General features: G+C 42.7%; 1 protein-coding gene across 1 annotated transcript in view; it reads right to left on the bottom strand.

Moving 5' to 3' along the window:
- LOC133441186 (NACHT, LRR and PYD domains-containing protein 3-like) overlaps positions 1 to 18,241 on the bottom strand; it is a 42,918-nt gene extending 24,677 nt beyond the window's left edge. Inside the window, exons 1-3 of the mRNA XM_061718585.1 lie at positions 16,629 to 18,241; positions 16,164 to 16,337; positions 10,350 to 10,523 (exon numbers count right to left, since the gene is read on the bottom strand). Of these exons, the coding sequence (XP_061574569.1) occupies positions 10,350 to 10,523; positions 16,164 to 16,337; positions 16,629 to 18,106 (1,826 nt within the window). The 5' untranslated portion in view covers positions 18,107 to 18,241. The remainder of the gene's footprint in view (positions 1 to 10,349; positions 10,524 to 16,163; positions 16,338 to 16,628) is intronic.
- Between the last annotated feature and the right edge of the window lie 9,416 nt (positions 18,242 to 27,657).

Consider the following 27,657-nt stretch of genomic DNA (forward strand, 5'->3'; position numbering starts at 1 on the left):
GTTACGATTTGATCTTCCTCCTCAATTACAGATCCAATTGCTGTGAGCTGATCAGTCAATTCCTTCATTTGTTTTAAATGATCAGTTAAAGCACCTCCTTCCTTCATTTCACATCTGAAATATCTTTTCTTCAGGAACAGTTTATTTGCCAAAGTGTCTCTCTCAAAATGGGCTTTCAGCGTATCCCACGCCTCTTTGGGAGTTGTACAGCTTGTTATCAGGTACAGCTGGGGTGTACTTACATTCAGCACTAACATGGAGAATGACTTCTCTCTCCGTCGAGTGAATTCAGCCTGTGCTGCTGCATTAGCATCTGCAGCTAGCGTCTCCGTCTCCATTAGCATGCCCCATAGTCCTTTAGCCTTTAGCAGGTGCTCCATCTGAAACTTCCATGTTGCCCAATTCTCCGGTCCGCTCAGCCTGTCAATAAACAGCTTATCCTCCATTGTGAAATCCCAAAATACTGTTTATATCTTCACACAAGGTCCGTGTACAACAGCTTTTTTAGCGACGATCTGGGCCCATAACCTGTTGCAGAGCTTTATTCACCATGCATGCGCACACATCAACAGGGTACACAACAAAAAAAAAACAGGAAGCACTGTATACTCTTCTCTCTTCTCTAAAACAGTCACTAATGCAGTCAGTAGAGGCAGTATCAATAAGTAGTCAACCTGTGCCATCTAGTGGAGAAACTATTGAAAACTACTGCATCACAACAATTACCTCACCCTGAGTCAAGTGCGTCTCCTGAAGAAACACAATTTTAGACCCCAGGTGCCGAAGCCTAGTCATAAGTTATTTTAATTTCACCAGTCTACCCAGGCCTCGGACATTCCAAGAAGATATTTTACATAGCTGGTTACAAGCCATGGAGTATTTTAGAAAGCATTATGTTAGAGGGGAATCTGTATCTGTATTTCTGTATAACCTGCAAGATAACAAAACCTTAACTCCATACCAACAGCTATCGACTGCCTTCCTACAGTCAAAACCAGATTAATATAACAACTTCCTTGGCTCTTATTGCTCCTACACAGAGGAGCTGCAATAAACGAAATGAACTCACCTCTGCTACCATTTATCTCTAATCATTAGTTTCAATTGTATCATGGCCCTTTTGCATGTGAGGAAATTATTTTAAAATTAGATTGTTCAACACAAAGTCAGAGAACTCTGTTTATATTATTTGAAAAAAAAACTCTTTTACCTTGCTGTCAAATTGCTCACAACTCAAATGACAAAAGTCACTCTGCTTTTTGTACTATGTATCAAGTGACTGATAACCATTATCAGTCACTTACACTGGTGAACAAGCATTTAGAACAAACCGAAATCTAAATTGGAGCGGATTATTTACCTTAATGACTGGAGTAGTCAGTGATAGTATAGTTTTGTCTTTTAATAGTTCACACAAGGCCATCACTCCATTACCATCTATAATGTGCTATCTTCAGATGGTGACAAACATAAACTCACAACAGAAAACGAAACATCGCCTCTGAAGTCGAGTTTTCCAGGTGTAACTTGAACGTCACTCACATCATGCGCAGCGCATGTTGAGAAAGGGGAAGAAAAAAAAAGTCACTCTTTGTTTTTATTCTGGAGAAACGTGAACATCCTGAGGAGTCTGAAAAGTTATGTTTTTCCGGGGGGGCGCTAGAGCGCACGCTATGGTGTAGACGCACTTTCTCAGAGCTGACCGGGCTGGAACAGCAATGGCTGCGGCTGGAGGCCAGTCACAAATAGCTCCAAGAAAAGATTATTGACCTCGAAGCGGGCTCCAGACCCCAGAATATAAAAGTAGTGGGCCTGCCAGAACGAGCTGAGGGTAAAAACCCAGTGGACTTTTTTGCCACTTTTCTGCGCAATTTGCTGGGTGCTGCTCACTTCCCCACCCCGATAGAGGTTGACAGAGCGCACAGACTGGGACAGCCACCTGACGCCGCGGCACGTCCTCGTGTCATGATAGCCAGGATCCACAGCTTTCGGGTGAAGGAGAAGGTACTGCGGCTGGCGCGGGAGAACACCCCTCTGACCTACAACGGTACACGGATCCACATATATCCCGATTATCCGGCGGAGATAATGGAGCGGCGCCAGCCATTCGAGGAGGTGAGGAGAAAATTCAACAGCGCTGGGATGCGCACCGGATTCCTCTATCCTGCACGGCTCCGAATCACCAAAGGCACCGACGTCGACAGGATCTTCAACACCCCAAAAGATGCCGATCGCTTCCTGCTCGACTACTGGGCTTCTGAGGAGGGGTGATGGCCCTGCACTGTCTGTCGGATTTGACCCGGCTGCTGTATCCTGCTGTATCCAGATGTGGCACAAACCCGCAGTTATAGGGTAATGTTAAAACATAATAATGTTAAATAAATAAATATATATATATATATATATATATATTCAACAATAGTCCAGTGTTTTAACATTACCCTATAACTGCGGGTTTGTGAGTTTGTTTGTCACCATTTGTTTATTCCCAGGGTGCCTTATTCTCACCAGTAACACTAAGTGCCAGATGTGCTCTGTTTTGGTTGTTTTATGGACTTAATTTGCTTCACATCTTCTTACAACACCACCTGGGTTTTTTTTTTTTTCTTCTCTAATTTTTGTCACAGAAATGTTTCAAGGTTTTTTTCCTGATATTAGATGGGACCGCTGCTTTTAAGTCAGCTGACTAGCGGTATTACTGGTTAGGTGTTAACTAGTATAGGACCCCTGTAGGGCATGTTAAGGTATTTCCTCTCGCTTTGTTTTGGAAAGTGGGAGCTTGGGGTGGGTAAATGTAAGTTCACTTCATGTGTTTTCCTCAGTGTTTTTGCTTTTTTTTAAATTTGGGGCAGTTTTCCATGTTACTGTAAATATAACATCATTTTCACTTATTCATGATTCCTAGAGGTAAAGATGAGTGTATCAACTTGGTCAGCTGGAATGTTCGTGGCCTAGGTCATTCAATTAAGTGTGCTAAGGTTTTTGCACACCTTAACTCTCTCGCTGCCGATGTGTCATTCCTTCAAGAGATTCATATTAGACCATCTGAACAGAAGCGTCTGCGCTGCAGCTGGGCAGACCAAATATTTCAATCCACGTTCTCAAGCAAAGCTTGCGGCGTTGCAATCATTATTCGTAAAAACATACCTTTTAAACACATTTCAACACTATGTGACCCGAATGGTCGATACATTATTGGCCATCTACAGGCCATCTTCATTCTACTCATGTAACGCTGTTGAACATCTACGGGCCAAACGTTGATGACGAAGCATTTTTCAGAAAAACGTTTGAGAAGTTACCTGACCTTTCAAACACAAATTTAATAGTTGCTGGGGACCACAACGTAATACTTGAGCTCCATCTTGACAGGTCAGCTAGCAAAATATGTAACCCCTCTAATGCATCCACGGTCCTGAACAATCTTATCACCTCCACTAATCTGCTTCAACACCCGACAGACAGAGAATATTCTTTTTTTTTCTAATAAACACAAGTCATATTCCCGTATAGATAGAAATGTTACAAATACCAAATACCATAACATTTTGATTTCGGATCACGCCCCAGCCTCCATTACTCTCAATTTAAAAAAAACTGGACTGCGCTCCTCGTGGTGTTTCCGCCCATCCTTGTTAGCAGACGAAAATTTTTGTAAACAAATGTCAGTAAAAATCACAGAATACCTTGAGAATAATGACACCTCAGACATTTCTGATTCCACCCTGTGGGAAACATTCAAAGCTGTCATGAGCTGTCATTATCGCATATGAGGCGGCTTTGAAGAAGTCAAACAAGATGCTGTTGGACAAAATTGACTCCAAGATCACACAATTAGAACCATTATATAGAAGCAAATGTAACCTTGGTGAGGATGCCGATATAACAGGGGCTTCAATTAAGAGGCCAAGATGGTCAGCGTGGGTCAATCTGCCATTTATTTGACAATGAATAAAACTCTAAAATACCACAGTCAATGAAGGAAAAGAAGATAGACAGACACATCACGGCTGGGGAGCCAACCACTCACTGCCTAGGACGCTGGGAGTAAAGTAAATAAGAAATATTAAAGAAAATAAGTATAAACTTAACACACATCAAATGAAACCACCACACTATAAGTGAACTCCCAGCACCTCGACCACACGGTGAATGGAGGACACCGCCAGCCGCAACACTAGAAAACAGGAGAAGACAGAATGTTAAAACCAATACAACTAAAACATAAAATACTAAACTAAAATAAACGGCAGTCAGTGCTATACCTCTACATTTTAAAACAGTGACAGTTTCAGTCCGGGGGGGGCAGAGAGTCAGGAACACAGCCAACTCACACGAAGGACACAGAGAGTGACACCCTTCGTCACACCTGCTTTTAAAGAGTTCCTGTGTTCCTCTTGATTGGTCCCAGCTGCTGACTTACTGCTACACAAAGGCGACTCTCAAACATTGAATAACATTCTCAAACTTAAAGGAGCTGTATGTAAGAGCAATAATAAAACGAATCATAAAATGACCCCGATATGTCAACAGACATTTAAAAATCATGTTCATTTTAAATACTGACACTGTCACTGACAACAGCACTCAAGCCAGGATATTCCAGTTTAAAAAGAGGAGTTGCAGCCCTCAACTGATGTTTATGTTGTCATTTTTTGTTTTGGCCTGAAGCTCCACCCTCCACCTATCTCCCAATCACCAAGTCAGTATTGTTTCGGCATCCGGGTTGCCAGCTCGGCTGTAATGATCGCAGCCATGGCAGCCTACGTTCCTGCTGCATTCTGCAGCCTACCTGGCAACCTCTGGTCGGGGGGAGGAGGGGGAGGGTACACGCCGCTCCACAATATTTTGAAAGTGACTGCAGTACCAGTTTTGGCCATTTCTTACAGACGGCTCCTTTAAATAGGAATATAATACAATCTTATCACGTCAGGTTTGTGACCAGCTCCTGCGACTTAGGAGACAATATTTCGAGCTTGGGGACAAACCTCACACACTTTTAGCTTGCCAGCTCAGGGGGCAACAGGCCAATAGGGCTATCCACAAAATAAAATCTCGCTCTGGAGTAATCTTAACAGACCCTAAGCTGATAAACTCTCGCTTCAGAGAATATTATGAGGAGCTTTATAGATCCAAGGCTACAGGTGATGTGGATAACTGGTTAAAGGACCTAAACATACCAAATCTAGACGACACCTCTCGGGAGGCCCTTAATGCAGAACTGTCTCCGGAGGAAATACTAGATTCTATCAGATCAATGCAGAATGGGAAGAGTTTGGGACCAGATGGTTTTGGCGTTGAATTTTATAAGAAATTTGCAAATCAGATAACTCCAATATTACACAGGATGTTTTCCCACTCAATGGATTCTGAAAGACTTCATCCAACCTTGTATGATGCTAACATTTCACTCTTGTTGAAGCAGGACAGGGATGAAACCAAGCCTTCATCATATCGTCCAATATCCATGCTCAACCTAGATTTTAAGATATTCACTAAAATACTTGCAAATAGGTTAAATAAGTGTATAGAATCCATCATTCACACTGATCAGACGGGTTTCATCCCAAATCGATACTCCTTCTTTAATGTTAGACGTGTTATGGACATTATGTATTATTCTTTCGACAAATTTTCTAAGCAAGCCATCCTGTGTCTAGATGCAGAGAAAGCCTTCGACCAGGTGGAATGGCCGTATCTCACGGGGGTTCTGGAGAGGTTTGGTCTCGGTCCATCCTTTATTTCCTGGGTGCGCATGATATATACACAACCTACGGCATCCGTTCTCACTAACCTGGACAGGTCACCCTCCTTCCCTTTGCAGAGGGGGACGCAGCAGGGGCACTAGGCAACACTAGGTGGAGTTGATCATAAGATTTCTCTTTACGCGGATGACGTAGCCCTTTTTGTATCCGACCCTGAACAATCAATACCACATCTACTCCAACTTATCAACTCCTTTGGAGAGGTCTCCGGTTATACTATTAACTGGCAGAAGAGCGAGCTCATTTCAGTAGCCAAAGACCTGGACCCACTATTCCTGTCATCCACACATTTTAAAATAGCCTCTGATTATGTGAAATACCTGGGCATTAAAATATCAAAAAACCAAGCGCCCTTTTCAAACTGAATTTCACAGAAACATTGGACAAACTTAAGGAGAACATAGAAAAATGGAGAACGCTGCTTTTATCAATGATTGGACGTGTAAACGCTATCAAGATGGTCTCGCTGCCGAGATTTTTGTATTTATTTCAGAACGTCCCTGTTTTTATTCCCAAATCTTTTTTTAAGCTTCTCGACTCCATCATCATGCCGTTTGTTTGGGGGTACAAGGCACATAGGATTTCCAAAAAAAATTTCTGCATTACTACTGGGCGGCCAATGTCAGAGTTATGGTATACTGGCAGTATGGCTTTGAGAGAGGGGACGGGTTCGTCCCACCTCCTTGGTTAGCCATTGAAAAAAGCCTGACTAGCAAGACTTCTCTCCCTGCTCTCCTCTTTCTCTTTCTTCCCCAAGGTCCTCCACAGTCTACAGGAAAGACCATTTTGTTATGTTAAATGCTCAGAAGATCTGGAATCAAATTAGAAAATGTTGTGTTTTTCCAGACACCTCTGTAAATGCTCCAATCTGGCAGAACCATGACTTTTTACCATCTCTTACAGACACAGCCTTTAGAGAGTGGAGCTGTAAGGGTATTGTTAGTTTGAAAGACCTTTACGTTGGTGGACACTTTGGCTCTTTTGAACAACTGCAGTCCAAATTTTTTCTTTCAAAAACCAATTTTTTTTTTAGGTATTTACAACTGAGACACCATGTTCAACAGGCTACTAAGTCATCTGAATTACCACCTGAAAAAAATGCACTGTTCAAATCTCTCCTAGGACCCCCCGAAGCCAAACACCTGATTTCAGGGTTGGTTGGTTACTTCTCAAGTACTCTGGACTCGTCTACTCTCAAAATAAAACAAGCCTGGGAAGGTGAGCTTGGTACCGAGATCGAGGATTAATCATGGGAGGAAGTATTAACTAACATTAAATCTTGCTCGATTAATGCTAGGCTCCAACTGATCCAGTACAAGATAGTCCATAGATTACATTACTCTAAAACCAGATTAAACAACATTTTCCCTAATCTCTCTCCACTATGTAATAGATGTAATGCAGCAGAAGGTTCTCTTGCCCATCTTTTCTGGACCTGCCCGAAATTACACAACTTTTGGTCTCTCATTTTCCAATGGTTTTCCTCTGCCTTCAACATAATTGTAACACCTGACCCTGTAACTGCTTTGTTAGGACACTCCAATACTCTGAAAAACCTGGATTGTAACATACGTACTGCTTTGACTCATGGTATGATGATTGCTAAGAGATGTATCCTGAAACTGCGGAAGTCCGATTTAGCTCCCAAGTTTGAGACTTGGCAGAGGGAACTCATAAGCATTCTGCATGTGGAAAGACTGAGATGCGAACTCTCTGGTAATCCCCTGAAGTTCTCCAAGATATGGAGTCCTGTGCTAGAGCATATGAAAGACCACTGATGCTCTCTTTACCCGCTTACCTTGCTTATGCACCTCCCTGGTAAGATAGTCAGCTTTACAGTGTAGCAGATGGTACCGATGTGACCTTTGCCCCCTTATTTTATTTATTTTTATTTTATTATTTATTTTAATTTTACAGGTCTGCGTCACTGTTGGTCTTTTATTGTATTCTGTATTATTGTTTATGTATTGGTTATTGTCTATTTTTCTCTTATTTGATGTAATGTAATCTGAAAATTTCTATAAATAAAGTGTTAAGAAAATAAAAAAAAAAGTTATGTTTTTCCCATCATGTGTGATGTGGAGTTTAGCAGAGAATTGCAGACCATATTGGATTCCCTCTGAACGGAGTCTCTGCTTCACCGCATCATATGCTTTCCTCTGGCGCTGCACTTCGACAGAAAAGTCAGAAAAAAACTTCACTTGCCTGTTTTCGTGCATAACCTGCCTTTTTCCTGTGCGGTTGTCATCACACGAACTTTGTCTTTGAATTTTAAAAACTTCATAATCAGCGGTCTGGAAGGTGAGGCTGGGCTCGTGGATTTTGCAGGACCGGTCGGGACCGCTCAATGCGCACAGGTGTGGGGAAAAACTCTGCTCTGAGGATGTCCGGGAGCCACCTCTCCAGGAAAGCTTCAGCATCCCTCCCCTTCGTGTTTTCTGGCAAGCCGATGAGACGAATGTTGGAGCGGCGTGAGCGATTCTCCAGGTCCTCGTTCTTCTCATTGAGCAATTTCACTTTTGTTTCCAGTGCAGTCACCTTGGACATGAGTTGCGCAGTTACATCCTCCGCGTCACTGATACGGCTTTCTGCGGTGGTTAGCCGCCCCTTGATTGTTTCTAAATCCGTCCTGATGTGTGCGATGCCTTCAATAACTTCCCGGTGTCGCTCTAAACCTTCTGACTTAAGGGATTTGATGGCCGTAAACACAGCCTCCAGCTGATGAGAGCTGGTTAAAGTGTGCTGTTGAGTAATTTCATCAGAGACTTTAGCCGCTTCCATCATATTGCTTTGGTTAGCCTGGTCCGCGCTAGCTTGTATTGCATTGCTAGCCCGTGCAGATCTTGTCACTGACATAGATTTTTGTTTATTTGGCTTGGTTAAGTTACCTTGAGGGACTTAATAAGGGTGTATATTTGGTAAGATAGTCAGAGACCTGTGGTGCATGTCCGTCTACCTCGCCGCCATGACGGGAAGTCCTGTTTATGTATTTTAATTCATAATAATGTTGTAATTCAGCTGATGATTCTGACAAGACCCCAGGGAAACTGCTGTGAAAGGTCAGCAGCTAACGGAGATCTAATAAAACAACCAAACAAACAGTTCTAACGGTCAACAGTTGAACACTTGGGGCCTGATTTACTAAAGGTTTGCGTGCGTAAAAACCTGTGCAAACTTGACAGCACCCGCAAACCAATGTGCGAGCTGATCTACTAACAGCGTGCAAAGAGGACTGCGTCTCTCAAATGCGAAAAATTGCAGACGCAATTCAGTTAGTACTTTTGCTCTGATGAATAATCAATATGGGGCGTACCTGGCAGAAATCCTAAATACTGGGAGGGGAAGATGCAAATTGCTCCATTTACCACGCGCAATGAGATTTACCAAGCCTGAAAGTAATTGCGCGTATTGTGATTGCGTCTGTATTTAATACGTTCGAAAGGAAGGTGCTAATCTGCTGCTGCCGTTATTGTGGCAAGGAGGCGACATCCAAAATCAAAGAATACGCAGAGAGAGAGTCTTTATTCTGCTGCATGCTATTTTAAAAATGGTTGCACAAGTTTTATTAAAGGCCACTTTTTCTTTAGTTCTTCGCCTTATATCTTGCCACCTTCTCTTATTGTGCCCCTCTCCACTCGCCCACAAGCAGGCCAAGCCTTTGTGCCAAACTTCGTATTTTATTGATTGCTTATCTTATTGAACGTGAAATCATCCTTAGTAAATTACATTTAATTAAAACCCGTGCTTATTAATCACAAAACACAGGTTAAACATCATGACCAAATCCGCTCCGACCCGCTGTGTCAGTATCAGCGCAGACAGACTGCAGCTTCGCCTGAAATATGGTTCTGCGTTAAATCGATGGCGTAGGGTCGCGGTGCGGTGTGCGTCGCCGCATACCCTACGCTGTCGTTTCTGCGTTAGTGTAACGCGGAACCATAAATCAGCCTTTAGTGTGCGCTCTGTGCGCTGTTCTGAACACTTCTCTTCTCTTCTTTCGGCCAAATGATGGTCCTGTCTGTCACACATTTACTGTCAGTGTTTGCTATATAATATATAATATTTGCAATATACTGTGGACATCTGAATAAAAACTTAACTCATAAATAGATTGAATCAAAGCGCTCTCCAGCTCTGTGTCTGATTGTCTTTTTCTCCTCAGATCATGCCGAGCACCGCGGGGTCACGTAAACCCGACCAACTAAATATTAAAATCAAATTCAGTCCTGTGGCCCGTTTTTCTATTTCGTATTTTTGATCTGTGCCTAAAATTGAAATATGGAAAAACAGCCGTTTTTCCGTTTTTTGTGTTATAATAAAAAACTAATAACAACATAACCAGTCACTTTTTCATGTTTTGGTTTTTGATTGGCAATTTAAAATGGAAAGAACGAATGATACACGGAGACGCGCAACACCTCATTTAAATACTGCAGTTTGTACCTGTTATCAATTGCGCACGCAATCTTAGTTGATCACCCGCAAAACACACAACAACAGCACGCGCAAACTTTTTCAGTGCACACGCAATTTAGTACTCTTTATTTAGGATCTTAGTAAATCGGGCCCTTGATGTATTCTGACCTGAGAGACTCCAGGTGACAGTGTGGACTCTCCAGTCCAGGACACAGCTGCTCCAGTCCTGAATCCTGCAGGAGGTTGTTACTCAGGTCCAGTTCTGTAAGACTGGAGGACTGAGAGCTGAGAACTGAAGACAGATCTGCACAGATGTTCTCTGAGAGGTTACAACCACTCAACCTGCAGAGGAGATAAAAGAGAAATGATAAGGTTATTTAGAAAGGTTTGTGTATAACATTTCATGTACAAGGCAACTCAAAGTGTTAAAATAAAAACATTTTGAAAATAAATTTTTTTTTAAAAGAATTATAGGGCCAAATCCACAAAAGGATTGCGCGGCTTTTGCGGCCGCTAAACCGGTGCAAATGAGACAAAAAGAGAGTGTCTAATTCACAAAGCACCCGCAAAGGGCGAATTGCTCCACAAACTGCGCTGCCAAGCAAATAGTGGCAGTCTGCGCCGGTGCCATTTGCATGCATGCAAATTAGGTAATATTCATACATTCGGCGCAAAATTGCCCCCTTTCTATGCAAATAAGCCTCATTGCAAAAAGCGCCTAATTCACAAAGGCCAGCGCTATTTGCCACACGCAAAAATAGTGGAGCAAATACCGTCTTTTGTAAGCGTGTACTAACTGCGCGCAAACTCACTACTCACTCCCAATCTCTCTGTTTCTCTCTCTCTCTTCAATGTCATTAAAGCCTGTGTGATACTGAATGATATTAAGGGTGAAATCTATAGTCAGACATGACTGTAGACAATCAGATCAAGTGGGGTTGTGGACTTATCGGATTTAAAAATAAAAGTAACAGGACGGAGTTCAGGATTCATCCATACATAAGGGGCTGCTTTATTACAAACAATTCCACCATATAAACATATAAATCTAGAATGTGTGTGTTTAACAGCTGACCTGTAGGTGTGTGTAGCAAAACAAAGAACATGAATTACCATTAGATCCTGATCTGATCCCGATCCAGTGTTAATGAAGTTACTGGTGCTGTGCCTTGTGCGTAAATGCGCACAGCCTTGTAACGCCCGCCAATGTAATAATGCCCGCAAACGTAATAAACCACAAACGTAATAAAAATATGCAGCTTTTAATGTAATAATCCTGCAAATGTAATACATTTCCCACAAACGTAATAGTCCTGCCTACTACAAACGTAACACGCGATTTCCCACAAATGTAATAACTATTACGTTTGTAGAGATTTATTACGTTTGTGGGGAAGTGAAAATCTTCAACTTTCAATGTTGTAATAACTTCCCACATATGTAATAATGCAATGAATAATGGTTGTTGGTATGTATATATGTTACGGTTAATGTAGAAAAACGGCTATTTTGCAAACTAGCCGGTGAATGAAAATTATAATAAAACCCATCCGCACTCTCGCAGCCTGCCCTGCATAATTAATGATGTGGATGTGTCAGACACTTTTTCGGGGAGTGTAACGTTAGGCCACTCAACTGAACTGTAGGCTATTCAGTAGTAACTGGACTCTATCTACCAAATTAATTACGTTTGCTTAGTTTGTTTTGGTTTAATCAATTTGTGCAAATGGAGGAGGAGGAGAGACCTCATCTCCTCATGCGCTTCGGGTTTGCGCGATTCGGGTTTAGGAGCGCACCTTCCATGAGAGAGACGCAACAACTGTTTGTCTGTTTTGGAGGTGGCAAAGAGAAGATTAGATATTTCCTCACAAAGACTGTTACACTGGATATTTGCGAGTACATTACCCAGACCTATGTTGTGCCCAAATTCAGAGCGCACAGAGCGCACAGAGCAGAGAGCCGTTTGCCACCTCGGTGGCAAAGCTGTATTCTGGGGGGCCAATGACGTGATCTGTAACTTGCATTATTCGTTTTGGAATACTCAATTTAGATATATACTGCATGGGATTTGGACAAATACGTGAAAGTTGAGGCTATTGTGCTCTCTGCAGTTTTCATTAGGGACCAATCTGTGTGCTGAAATACGGAGAACACTGCGAAAGGATCTTTCTGTGTGGAGTTTGCATGTTCTCCCCGTGTCCCCTTGGTAGCTAATGGGAGCTACCCTCACAAAAACATGCAACAGTCCTGGGCTACACATGCCCCCTCTGGCCAACTGGGGCGCCAGATGGGGTGGGGAGGATCCGGCCGGAATAACATGATCCTTCCACGCGCTACGTCCGGCCGGAGAAACCCCACCCTGTCTGGTGAAAAGATGCGGCCTGCTCACTCCTCAGGTTAAGGAGGAGACCTGAGCTCAATGCAGGGCCCTCCCGGGGTTGGTAGAGGATGGCAATGCACAGGACTGTTAGGTAGGAGCACTGGGTGATAAAATGGGGAAAAAACCGGGATAAAAATATTAGTAAAAAAAAAAAAAAAAAAAAAAAGTTATATCAGAAAAAAGGGACAACCAATCAGAAGAAGTGGCGGGGCTAATTCAGGCCAATGAAGGTCAAGGACTCCATACAGAATCTGATGACACCACCCACGACTCTCTATGTCAAACCATTCCAAAGTTATAGCAGAAAATCGGGACAACCAATCAGAAGAAGGGGCGGGGCTAATTCAGGCCAATGAAGGTCAAGGACTCCATGCAGAATCTGATGACACCACCCACGACTCTCTATGTCAAACCATTCCAAAGTTATAGCAGAAAATCGGGACAACCAATCAGAAGAAGGGGCGGAGCTAATTAAGGCCAACGAAGCTTAAGGACTCATTACAGAGTCCCATGACACCACCCACAACTTCCTATGTCAAACCATTCAAAAGTTATGGCAGAGAAAAGTATTCTAGGGGGCGCTGTTGAGCCGTTAGGCCACGCCCATTAATGCAAACCATGAAATATCAAATTTATGGCCAAGTCTGTCTTGCATGCAAAATTTGGTGACTTTTGGAGAACTATCAAATATGGACCAATCAGATTTCAAAATGGCCGACTTCCTGTTCGGTTTCGGCCATGGCGCCAAGAGACTTTTCTTTAAGTTGGGACATGATACAGGTGTGTAGCGATTTTCGTACATGTACGTCAAACCGTATTATGGGGCTTGAGGCGCAAAGTTTTTTCTGTCTGAACCAACCAGATGAAGGGTGGGCGCGCTTTTTGGCGTCTAGCGTCGCCACGGTAACGCTTTTGAAAGAGAAAAGTAATGCGTGTTGTCGCAGGATGGAGACGCACATTTTGATGTATAACACACCTGGGTGCACGTTACGGTTCGGGCCGTATTAACTGCCGAAGGAATGGCATAAATTGCGCCGAAGTGACACGATTAATTCAAAATGGCCGACATCCTGTTCGGTTTCGGCCATGTTGCCAAGAGACTTTTCTTTAAGTTGTGTACTGATACAGGTGTGTAGCGATTTTCGTGCATGTACGTCAAACCGTATTGTGGGGCTTGAGGCACAAAGTTTTCTGGGGGGCGCTGTTGAGCCATTTTGCCACGCCCATTAATGTAAACCATTAAATATCAAATTTTTCGCCAGGCCTGACTTGCATGCAAAATTTGGTGACTTTTTGGGCACGTTTAGGGGGGCAAAAAGGCCCTCCTTTTGTCAGAAGAAAGAAAAAAAAGAAAGAAAAAAAAAAATTCCTACAGATACAATAGGGCCTTCGCACTGAAGGTGCTCGGGCCCTAATAATAATAATCATAATTAAAGCTGCAAGCAGCGATGAACGGGCCCTCGCACTCACGGCCACCGCCCCCCATAAGCATATCAGAAATGACACCACCCACGACTTTCTATGTCAAACCATTCAAAAGTTATAGTAGAAAATCGGGACAACCAATCAGAAGAAGGGGCGGGGCTAATTCAGGCCAAAGAAGGTCAAGGACTCAATACAACGTCCAATGACACCACCCACGACTCTCTATGTCAAACCATTCAAAAGTTATAACAGAAAATAGGGACAACCAATCAGAAGAAGAGGCGGGGCTAATTCAGGCCAATGAAGCTCAAGGACTCAATACTGATTCAGATGACATCACCCACGACTCTCTATGTCAAAACATTCAAAATTTATAGCAGGAAATATGGACAACCAATCAGAAGAAGGGGCGGAGCTAATTTTCACCAATTATTGTCAAGGACTCAATATCGAGTCCCATGACACCACTCACAACTCTCTATGTCAAACCATTCAAAAGTTATGGCAGAGAATAGTATTCTAGGGAGCGCTGTTGAGCCGTTAGGCCACGCTCATTAATGCAAACCATGAAATATCAAATGTATCGCCAAGCCTGGCTTGCGAGCAAAATTTGGTGACTATCAAATATGGACCAATCACATGAAGGGGGGGCGCGCCTTTTGGCGTCTAGCGTCGCCACGGTAACACTTTTGAAAGAGAAAAGTAATGCGCGTAGTCGCAGGATGGAGACGCACATATTGATGTATAACACACCTGGGTGCACATTACGGTTCGGTCCGTATTAATTGCCGAAGGAATGGCATAAATTGCGCCAAAATTACACAATTAATTCAAAATGGCCGACTTCCTGTCCGGTTTCGGCCATGGCTCCAAGAGACTTTTCTTTAAGTTGTGCCATGATACAGGTGTGTAGCGATTTTCGTGCATGTACGTCAAACCGTATTGTGGGGCTTGAGGCACAAAGTTTTCTGGGGGGCGCTGTTGAGCCATTTTGCCACGCCCATTAATGCAAACCATGAAATATCACATTTATCGCCAGGCCTGGCTTGCGTGCCAAATTTGGTGCCTTTTGGGGAACTATCAAATATGGACCAATCAGATGAAGGGGGGGTGCGCTTGTTGGCGTCTAGCGTCGCCACGGTAACACTTTTGAAAGAGAAAAGTAATGCGCGTAGTCGCAGGATGGAGACGCACATTTTGATGTATAACACATCTGGGTTCATGATACGGTTCGGGCCGTATTAATTCTCGAAGGAATGTCATATATTGCTCCAAAATTACGCGATTAATTCAGAATGTTCAAAATGGCCGACTTCCTGTTCGGTTTCGGCCATGGCGCCAAGAGACTTTTCTTTAAGTTGCGACATGATACAGGTGTGTACCGATTTTCGTTAATGTACGTCAAACCGTATAATGGGGCTTGAGGCGCAAAGTTTTTTCTGTTTGAACCAATCAGATGAAGGGTGGGCGCGCTTTTTGGCGTCTAGCGTCGCCACGGTAACGCTTTTGAAAGAGAAAAGTAATGCGTGGTGTCGCAGGATGGAGACGCACATTTTGATGTATAACACACCTGGGTGCACGTTACGGTTCGGGCCGTATTAACTGCCGAAGGAAGGCATACATTTCGTCAAAATGACACGATTAATTCAAAATGGCCGACATCCTGTTCGGTTTCTCGACATGACGCCCAGAGACTTTTCTTTAAGTTGCGCCATGATACAGGTGTGTACCGATTTTCGTGCATGTACGACAAACCGCATTGTGGGGCTTGAGGCACAAAGTTTTCAAGGGGGCGCTGTTGAGCTATTTTGCCACGCCCATTAATGCTAACCAATAAATATCAAATTTTTCGCCAGGCCTGACTTGCATGCAAAATTTGGTGACTTTTTGGGCACGTTTAGGGGGGCAAAAAGGCCTTCCTTTTGTCAGAAAAATAATAATAATAACGCGAAGAATTCCTACAGATACAATAGGGCCTTCGCACTGTAAGTGCTCGGGCCCTAATAATAATCATAATAATAATCATAATAATGACTACTGCCGCCCACAACAATAATGTTGTAATTCAGCTTCCCCAGGAAAACTGCTGTGAAAGGTCAGCAGCTAACGGGGATCGAACAAAACAACCAAACAAACAGTTCTAAAGGTCAACAGTTGAACACTTGGTGTATTCTGACCTGAGAGACTCCAGGTGACAGTGTGGACTCTCCAGTCCAGGACACAGCTTCTTCAGTCCTGAATCCTCCAGGTGGTTGTTACTCAGGTCCAGTTCTGTCAGACTGGAGGACTGAGAGCTGAGAACTGAGGACAGATCTGCACAGATGCTCTTTGAGAGTTTACAATCACTCAACCTGCAGAGGAGATTAAAGATAAATCATGAGGTTATTTAAAAGTTTGTCGTTTAACAAAGAAATAAATTATATAATATCAATGAATGCTGATTATTTCAACTAATAATCAATTAGTACTGATCATAGCGATTGCTGGATTTCTCTTCTCTACATGTAAAGTTTCCTGAGATGAATCATTGATGAGAACTGGTCCCACATGAACCTGAACTTAGTTCAACAGTGAATTTAGTTTCCTCCAAGAACACAACATGTGATTGTAATTAAAACAGATGTGTCCGTGTTCGTCCTTACAAAACTTTCTTGGAGGCTTTGACCACCGGCAGCAGCCTCCGTAGAACCTCCTCTGAAGCTGAGTATTTATTCAGGTCAAACACCTCCAGATCTTCTGATGACAGTAAGATGAAGACCAGAGCCGACCACTGAGCAGGAGACAGTTTATCTGTGGAGAGAAGTCCTGACCTCAGGGTCCACTGGACCCCCTCCACTAGAGAACCATCGTTCAGTTCATTCAGACAGTGGAACAGGTTGATGCTTTTCTCTGCAGACAGATCTTTACTGATTTTCTTCTTGATGTATTCAACTGTTTCCTGATTGTTCTGTGAACTTCTTTGATCTGGTTCCAGCAGACCTCGTAGGAGAGTCTGATTGGTCTCCAGTGAAAGACCCAGGAGGAAGCGGAGGAACAAGTCCAGGTGTCCGTTTGGACTCTGTAAGGCCTTGTCCACAGCACTCGTATAGAGGTGAGTCTCTGTGTCTTTTTGTTTCTCCAGCAGGTTGACTCCTGACTTGATGAAGGTCTGATGGACATGAAGAGCAGCCAGAAACTCCTGAACACTCAGATGGATGAAGCAGAAGACCTGGTCCTGGTACAGGCTGCTCTCCTCTCTAAAGATCTGGGTGAACACTCCTGAGTACACTGAAGCCTCTCTGACATCGATGCCACACTCTCTCAGGTCTGGTTCATAGAAGATCAGGTTTCCTTTCTGCAGCTGCTCAAAAGCCAGTTTTCCCAGAGACTCCACCATCTTCCTGCTCTCTGGACTCCAGTGTGGATCCGTATCAGCTCCTCCATCATACTTGACCTTCTTCAGTTTGACCTGGACCACCAGGAAGTGGATGTACATCTCAGTAAGGGTCTTGGGCAGCTTCCCTCCCTCTCTGGTTTCCAGGACTCTCTCCAGGACCGTAGCAGTGATCCAGCAGAAGACTGGGATGTGGCACATGATGTGGACGCTTCGTGATTTCTTGATGTGGGAGATGATCCTGCTGGTCTGCTTCTTATCTCTGATCCTCTTACTGAAGTATTCCTCCTTCTGTGGGTCAGTGAACCCTCTGACCTCTGTCACCATGGAGACACACTCAGGAGGGATCTGATTGGCTGCTGCGTGCCGTGTGGTGATCCAGAGACGAGCAGAAGGAAGCAGGTTCCCCCTGATGAGGTTTGTCAGCAGCACATCCACTGAGGTGGACTCTGTAACATCAGTCAGGACCTCATTGTTGTGGAAGTCCAGAGGAAGTCGACTCTCATCCAGACCATCAAAGATGAACACGACCTGGAACTCTTCAAAGCTGCAGATTTCTCTGGTTTCTGTGAAGAAGTGATGAACAAGTTCCACCAAGCTGAACTTTCTGTCTTTCAGCACATTCAGCTCTCTGAAGGTAAAGGGAAGAAGTAACTGGATGTCCTGGTTGGCTTTGCTTTCAGCCCAGTCCAGAGTGAACTTCTGTGTTAGGACTGTTTTCCCGATGCCGGCCACTCCCTTCGTCATCACTGTTCTGATTGGTTCATCTCTTCCAGGTGGGAGTTTAAAGATGTCTTCCTGTCTGATGGTTGTTTCTGCTCTGTGTGGTTTCCTGGATGCTGCTTCAATCTGTCTGACTTCATGTTCATCATTGACCTCTCCAGTCCCTCCCTCTGTGATGTAGAGCGCTGTGTAGATCTGCTTCAGAAGGGTTGGGTTTCCTGCTATAACAATCCCCTCAAACACACACCGGGACTTCTTCTTCAGCTTAGACTTCAGCCGCTTTTTAATTTCAGCCAAAGTACCTTAATAAAAGTGGAAAAAAGAAACCAATTAATGTTTTATAAAGTTCAACTTAATTATCCCAAAGAATCAGGATGTGAACCGACACTGATCAACTCTAATGTTACGATGAGCTTTCCAATATTGAGTAGAATCAATTTTACCACCAAAACACCTCTGAACATTCAAGACGTGGAAGTGAGAAGAACACCTGGGTGTCCTGGAGTTTCTAGTACCAGGATGATAGCAGTACAGTCCTGATGTGTCATGGGTTTGTGGGTTGTTGTGTTCTTTCTTGTAATGTTGTGGTGTCTGTGAAGTGGATTTTCCAGGTTTAGGATTTGGGGCCATGTGGGGGCGAAAGTTCTGGCTGATCTTTGAATGTTGTTCATCTCCTGAGCCATTCTGGGTTATTTATCCAGCAGCTTAAATGTTCAGAGAAATCCTCTTACTTCTCTGCAGACGCTCAGCAAGCTCCTCCTGCTTCATTCTCCTCAGGAAGTTCACAGTGATCTTCACAAACGCCTCTCTGCTGCTCCTCCTCTGCTCTTCATCCTCACCCTGCAACAGATGCTCTAGGGATTCTGGGTAATCTGGACTCAGACCCCTCTGGATCTTCTTCAGCTCGTTCTTCACAAACATGGCAATGTTTTCCTCCAGCAGCTGGAACAGAAGACCACATGAAGGACACAATCAGACTGAAACCACAGAGACAAACATCAGATTCATGTTGGACAGACTGACAGTCCACTGGTCTCCAGAGACCAGCATGGAGACAAACATCAGACCCATGTTGGACAGACTGACAGTCCACTGGTCTCCAGAGACCAGCATGGACACAAACATCAACAGAACAGGTGGAGAAGCAGTTGTTGTTCATGTACAGACCAGAAATATGGAGTCCAGCTGTTTCTGATGCTGCTGGACAGATGGACCGCTGGGAGACTCTGAGCTCTGCTGGTCCACTCTGTGGAGGAACCAGGAAGAATTAGCTCACATCATGTCTGTCCTCACAGAGACAAACACAAACTGAAGGTCCATGAAGTCCTGTTTGGATGAGGACAGTCCATCAGAGGACTGGTGGTGGTGAATGTTTACTAGTCCTGCTGATCCACCGAGAACGTACACTTGACCTCAGTGATAGCTCTGGTCATTCACATATTCACAAGATCCAATTCTGCTCCAAGAAAAGTTACGAGATCAAGAAGACGGACAACTGATGGAAACATGAAGCAGCTGATGAACTCAGGATCATCATCAGGATCAGTCCTCTGGAAGGTAAGACCTCCAGATGTGTCGACCGGAGGAAAAAGCTCATGACAGGAGATGAAGGTCTATGAGGAGGAAGCTCAGATCACCATCAGGTGATGGAGGACCACAGGGGTCCAGGACTACAGGGATCTACTCAGGAAGACACATGTGGACATTTCTTAACATGAGGACTGATTTAAATACATTTAATGCGTTTAAATACATCTCACCTCTCTGAAGAAGAACTTTGGTCTCCTTTAAAGTCAATTAACCAGTCCTTTGACTGGTTGCTCTTCAAGGACAAACAGCTGGGTTCAGGTCCAGGTCCAGGTCCAGGTCCAGGTCCAGGTCCAGGTTCAGGTCCAGGTCCAGGTTGATTCCTGTAATAATGATGTTTGGTGATGTGAGTCTTGAGCTCTGACATGCAGAAGAGTCATGGACAGTTAGAGATGCTCATCTCACCTCTGAGCTTTGCTCCGACTCTCATGTTCCCCACACAGAGAGGTTTTAGAGGGAGGGACTCCCTTCTCTCCGTCCTCACACTGATCCATTCTACTGAATGCACTTCCCATCTGCTCACACATACACCTTCACCTACAGAGGAAACACACATAACTGGTGCTGCACACAGATCAGCTGATCCTGCTCTGGTTTGTTCCTCTCTTTTGTTTTTTTTTTGCTTCTACTGAGCAGTAGAGGTCACTTGGCTCTATTTTTATTTTTCTTTCTTTCTTATCCTTCAAATGTTGGAAATATCCCAAAGTAATCAGCCTCTCCTCCACCAAGCCAGTCCACCAGGACTAACATGCTCTAACTAGCTGGAACAAGTGTGAAACAACAATGATGTGATTCTGTGAACAGAGTTTTACTGCAGAAACTCGAAGATCTTGTTATTGCAAATGTGAGGAAGCTCAGAGGTTGATCTGCAGAGACAAAGGTTTAATGTGCAAAGATAAGGAGAGATAAACTAGTAAATAGTAACAAATAAACAAGTAATATGTGATATAGGTGTGATGATTGACAGAGTTCAGAGTCCAGAGTGCTGGGTAAGGGGGCGTTTGCGTTTGTTTCTTATCTCTGGGTGCAGCAGCAGCTGCCTCACGAGCTTTGGACCATAAAGGTTTTTTGCACGCAGCACACCGATAATGGAAAGGAAAGGTCTTAACGCAAAGTTCTTCTTTTGTATGTTTACTTCAAAAACTGAAAAATCAAACAAAATACAGAACCAAATTCTTAACTTTTGTAAATAAAATAAAGTATGCTGGTCAAAAGACTGTGTTGCTAAAAGGTCCAGGGACTTGTAAACTTTCACTGAGTTACCGTATATTTATTCTACATACAGCAACCAATAGAAATGCAATATTCTGCTTTGTGACTTGTTACTAGTTAAAACAAATATGAAACCAAAGGAATCTTACAAAAGGTATTAATCTTCTTAAACATAAGTCACTTTAATGCAAAACGGCTACAACAGATCAAAAATAAATCCATTAAAAATATTGTCATCTAACAATCATGTAGATTTGTCTTCAGACACAAGAATGATCAAAGTCTCCAGTAAATACCTTCTCCAACCATGACAGAGCAGAAACAAACAAGAAAGTTCCTGAAGAAGAATTTCAAACTTACAGTTTCTTCAAACAGTCCAAAGAGTTGAAGATGAAGATTCTGCAGTCTGAACAAAACCAACTGAGACGCAATTGAACTGATCCTGGAATGAGTCAGAGCTGCACCTGTGGAAGAGGAGGAGGAGAAAGAGGAGGAGGAGGAGAAAGAGGAGGAGGAGGAGGAGGAGGAGGAAGAGGAGGAGAATGGATAGATAGGAGGAGGAGGGACAGGTGGAAGGATGAAGAGTCTAACAGGTGCACAATGCAACCTGATCTCACAAAAATCCGTGAAATGCCCACGACCTCTCACCACTATTTTCCGTGGTACCAACACGGAAAGTGGTATAATTACGTGTGAGCACCACGGATATTGTACCATGCAAAGTCAATGGGATCCATGGTCGTGATATATACACGGATTATGACATTATTATTATTTCTATATTATTCTTTGTTATAGTGGCTAAATTATGCGTTTTTGTCGCGCAAGGTACTGTTTGTTACTGTCAGTTTGTAAAAACATGTTTTTAACGCTGTTTTAGCAGTGTTTTATTGAGGTTTTAATGGGAGCACCATGGATATAATACTATGCAAAGTCAATGGGATCCGTGGTCGTGATATATACACGAATTATGACATTATTATTATTTATATGTTATTCTTTGTTATAGTGGCTAAATTATGCGTTTTTGTCACGCAAGGTACTGTTTGTTACTGTCAGTTTGTAAAAACATGTTTTTAACGCTATTTTAGCAGTGTTTTATTGAGGTTTTAATGGGAGCACCACGGATATAGTACTATGCAAAGTCAATGGGATCCGTGGTCGTGATATATACACGGATTATGACATTATTATTATTCATATATTATTCTTTGTTATAGTGGCTAAATTATGCTTTTTTGTCGAGCAAGGTACTGTTTTTACTGTCAGTTTGTAAAAGCACGTTTTTAACGCTGTTTTAGCAGTGTTTTATTGAGGTTTTAATGGGAGCACCACGGATATAGTACTATGCAAAGTCAATGGGATCCGTCACCCGATTTGACTGCTGTCATACCATTGAATGAAGGACAAAACGATAACAATCATCCCATAGATATGGGCCAGTAGGGCCCTACTCTACCTATTAGTAGGCACAGGAGGCTGTTATCGCCCCTTTCTATGGCTAACCCCATGTTATTAATGCTCAGTAGGCACAGAAGTTTTGTTATGAAGCTCATACCTCACCTTCCTTTTTTATGTATTTAGCTAGAATTTTAAAACCTGACAATAGAATTCAACGTAAAATGCCGGATCTTGTCCATTAAAAACAATACTTTTTGGAACATAGTGTAACGACCAGAGATAAGATAAGGCCTTGCCCGCCTGGGAAACACATCAGCATTTGGCCGACTGGTTATTGCAGTTGACTGTGGTCTGGGAGACTGTGGTTCGAGACACGCTCTGGGCACGACTTGTTCGCCACGGTATTTTCCTCATTGTGTTATGGTTTTCTTTTAATATCTTTAACATTTCTAAACACAAAAACACGAAAGTGTCCTTGATAAGTCAATAATACAATAGGTTCATGTTAAGGACATCCGTTTTAATTAGTTCTCCTTCGATTATGACATGTTATTAATGCTCAGTAGGCACAGGAGGTTTGTTATGTATTGTTATGAGGCCTATTTTGTGTCTATTTTTGCACAGTTCACTAACGCTTTGAGTTAGAAGGCTGAAATTCTAGACTCTGTATCAGGAGGTGACTTTCATCCACTGTGCGGAGTTTCAGATCTGTGTGACCTTCGGAAGTGTCAAAGGTCACCGCGTCTGTTGCTTTTCGGGCCTACGAAGACTATTTTGTGTCTTCTTTTGCATAGTTCACTAACGCTTTGAGGTAGGAGGCTGAAATTCTAAACTCTGTATCAGGAGGGCACTTTCATCCACTGTGCAGAGTTTCAGATCTGTGTGACCTTCGGAAGTGTCAAAGGTTACCGCGTCTGTTGCTTTTTGGGCCTGCGAAGACTATTTGGTGTCCTTTTTTTCATAGTTCACTAACGCTTTGAGCTAAGAGGCTGAAATTCTAGACTCTGTATGAGGAGGTGACTTTCATCCAATGTGCAGAGTTTCAGATCTGTGTGACCTTCGGAAGTGTCCAAGGTCACCGCGTCTCTTGCTTTTCGGGCCTGCAAAGACTATTTCATGTCTTTTTTTGCAAAACTTCTGTGCCTACTGAGCATTAATAACATGGGGTTGCCCATAGAAAGGGGCGATAACAGCCTGCTGTGCCAAACCTTTTGCTTTACTATTGGTCAGCGCATATTCACAAACTAATTTATTGGCTTCAGTCTCCTGAGTTATTATGGTGCAGATTGGAGGCTCAGTCACTCTCTTCATCCTCTGTAACGGCCCTACTCTCCTCTTCTTTACCATTGAATCCCTCTAAGTTTACAAATAGCCCTGTGGTGCTTTCCTCCCTTAAGATTTGGTCACAGTTTAGGCGCCACTTTAAATTTGCTTCTCCATCCACCTATACACCTGTTACTAAGAATCATCTGTTCCCTCCATTACTAATAGACACCACTTTTATGATTTGGTACAGCCGGGGCATTAAGCACTTCAGGGATCTATATAAGGATGGTATCTTTTCCACATTTTCAGATCTGAGGTCAAAGTTCAATTTGCCTGCCTCCCATTTGTTTCCCTACTTCCAGCTTCGACACTGTGCCTCTGCTCTGTTTCCATGCTTCCCTTCCCTTCCTGCGAACCAACCGTGGGATGATCTTCTAACTATGAAACTCAGTCAAAAGTCTCTGATATCTAAGATATATGCACTGTGTATGACATTTGATGATCATTCTGTAGATAAAGCTCGGGAGGGTTGGGGACGGGAGTTGGGCCTTGACTTCACAGGGGAGCTGTGGGATAAAGCTATCCGTAGCATACGATCTAGCACGCCTTGCGCTAGACTTGAACTTATTCAATTCAAGGTGCTGCATAGAGCCCACCTATCAAAATCCAGATTATCGGAAATATATCCGAATGTTGCAGACCTATGCGACAGATGCCAGGGTTCTCCCTGCAATTTAAGTCATATGTTTTTCTCCTGTCCTAGTTACAGACATTTTGGAGTGATTATTCTGTGATCATGTCTAAAGTTCTGGGGAAAAAAGTTGTTATGGCCCCTCTCTTAGCAATATTCGGACTCTCTGTTGACTCCTCACATATCAGCCCCACACAGTCAGAAGTATTGGCTTTCACATCCCTTTTAGCAAGACGTTGTATCTTACTTTCATGGAAATCCCCCAAGTCTCCGTCTATTTCTCTTTGGCTTAGTAATGTTATGTTTTTTCTCAAATTGGAAAAGGTGAGATACTCCGTAAAAGGCAACTCAGCTAAATTCGTTCATAAATGGCAATCCTTCATAGATCACTTTATCGCGTTGAAGACTCTACCCACCGACTGACCCCCCCTCCCTTAATTTTCTTTTCATTTCCTTTATTTGTTTTTTATTATTATTATTTATGTTGCATTTTATGTTTTATTTATTTCCATTTAATGGGATATCAGTGATGGGCATTTGCATTTACCACTGCATTTGTTTTTTGTATGCACTTTTGCTCATTCATTACTTTCCTCCTTTGATCATTTCTTGCTCATCTGTTTATTTATTATTTAACGCTACAGAGACTCTGTTCCTTAGTTAGGTTTTGTGTGTTTAAAAAAAAAAAAGGGGACAATGTATAATGCGTATCTTTGATTACATGTTTCCATGTTTTCATTGTATGTTGTTTCTTCTAAAAAGATCAATAAAAAAAAAAGTAATGTTTTTATCCTGATTTAAAGGAGCTGACAGTTTGATCAGACCTCAGGTCTACAGGAAGTTTGTTCCACAGGTGAGGAGCAGAATAACTTTGTAGACCAGCAGTAAGATTTTAAACTCTATCCTTTGACTCACTGGAAGCCAGTGTAGTGATTTCATGACCGGTGTAATATGGTCCAGTTTCCTGGTGTAATATGGTCCAGTTTCCTGGTGTAATCTGGTCCAGTTTCCTGGTGTAATATGGTCCAGTTTCCTGGTGTAATCTGGTCCAGTTTCCTGGTGTAATATGGTCCAGTTTCCTGGTGTTTGTAAGGACTCTGGCGGCAGAGTTCTGGATCGGCTGAAGCTGCCTGACATTATAAAACATTGTCCCACCGAGCAGCTAACAGCGGAGTTGCTACAATATAAAACCTGCAGGCAGCACTAACATTAAACTTTCATATTAAGGTGGGGGCCACAGAGAGTAGGGAGTAGGGAGTAGGGATCATTTGGTTCAAGATGTTCAAGATGTTCTTGTGTTTGCAGAAGTATGCAAAGAACATAACGAGTGTACTCTGATTACTTTGAAACCATCAGGAAGAAACTGCAACATCAGAAATGTCGATCCTTCTGGAAATATTTGAAGATTTAAGTCTCAAGGATCTTGAACATTTTAAGAGGCTTCTTATGACAAGAAGTGTCAGTAAAATTCCCAAATCGCGCCTTGAGATGGCCGGCAGAGTGGAACTCGTGGAGCTGATGGTGGAGGCGTGCGGTCAGCAGACTGTGAAGGTTGGAGGTTTTAAGTCTGATGAACTTTGCTGATCTGGTGCAGAAGCTGTCAGACATCAGCCTGGCATCTGAAGGTGAGTTATCTGTGTGAAACAGATGCCGGGCTTTTAAACGCAGAGATATACCATTATATCACTTATATTTCTACATTTCTCTGCATTTACTTGGAAACTTAGTTAAGGCAAATATGGACTTTCATTCAGGCACAGATATTTGATTTTAGATCACATTGATACACAGAAGAGTCAGCTCAGTGACTGGCCGCTCTTAAAACTCGCCCAAATGTATTACCGCAGATGCATCAGCCTCTCCAAACTAGCCGCACATTTCCAGTCTTTTTCTAATTGTTTATTTGTTTAATTAGGATCCCCATTAGCTACAGCATGACTGCAGCTATTCTTCCTGGGCTCCGCCAACATTTTAAAATAATACAGTACTAAACATAACATAATAAAAGCAAACCAAATAAATTTCCACGAGATAACGAGAATATCAAATTAAAAATACTCTGCAAAAAAAGCAGACACATTCCACAAAATGAAGACAGCGAAATGAGAACAAACACCAAACAAAACAAAAACTCTGCACAGTTAAGAGTTCATCTGAGGTCGTCAAAAAGTCTGAAAAGCAGTCCACAATTTCATTTCATTTGCAGTCTAGAACTTCACAACTGATCTAATACAGAAAAAAGAAAGAAAAAAATACATTTAACAGTCATAACATGTTTCAATTTCCAGCATGTCAGACAATCAGTCTCAGCAGCTGCTGGTTTCAGTGATCTCTATTTCAATCTTCTATAATTGTTACTTATACTGATTCAAAAGATGTTGCTTAACTAATAATTTGAATGTTCTTATGCTGTTTGTTTGTGTGATGTGTTTGGGAAATGAATTCCACTCATACATGGCCCTGAACACAACATTCCTTTTACCAGCATTAGAAACACATTTGGCAGCAGAATATCCTCCAGTTGCATGTCAGTGATTTATTTATGATAGTCAGAGCTGGAACATACAGCAGCTCCTGGTATAATACCTGAGGAGACATATTTCTAATAAATGATAATAATGAGTAAAGTAATCTGTCACTAACCATTAACCAACCAGGATTCTTATGCATTTTAATAACGCTTGTCGTCCAGTTACGACTAAGAACAATGCATGCAGCCTTGTTTTGTATTTTTTGTGGTTTTGCAATCATATCTGCAGTTGCATTTGACCAAACTGCCGGGCAATAGTCAAGATTTGATATAATTAAGGCCTGAATTACTAGTTTAGTTGCTACAGTTAAAGGAGCTTGAGGCAGGATTGAGGCAGGATTTATGAAAAAAATTCGTATACGTTTTGAGTTTTCTAGTAATAATGTCAGATGAAGCGTTCCAAACACAAAAGAATGAGCCTAGTGTATCTCTCCGTTGCCTTGAACAGGCTGTGTGCTGCAAAATGTGCTGCAATTCGGAGGCCGAATTTCCCGCGCTGTCCTGTGGATGTGACGTCACATGACGCTGCATGTGCGTTCTCCCCGTTCTCCCGTGCCGGCTTCACTGTTGGCTGCAGTACCCCCGACGGCCGTCGTGGTGAAGGGTGGCGCTAGAGAGTCTCATTTCTTAAAAGGAGCCTCATGCTCCTTTAAACATTTTTTATGTCTTCTTATGACAGAAATACCATTTCCCATTGTATTAACTATCTTGTTTATATGTGATTTCCATGACAATTTTTCATCAATGACTATTCCCAGCTTTATTCTAATCTTGCTGTGATGAGCTTTAATATCTCGCCTGATAGCTGAGGTCTGTTGGTTCTAAGAGGCAGCATGTCTGTGGACAATGTACCATAATCAAACTCTGTCTCAACAAGGGGCCTCAAGC

The sequence above is a fragment of the Cololabis saira genome, chromosome 3, assembly GCF_033807715.1.
Source record: "Cololabis saira isolate AMF1-May2022 chromosome 3, fColSai1.1, whole genome shotgun sequence".
Classification (NCBI taxonomy): Eukaryota; Metazoa; Chordata; class Actinopteri; order Beloniformes; family Belonidae; genus Cololabis; species Cololabis saira.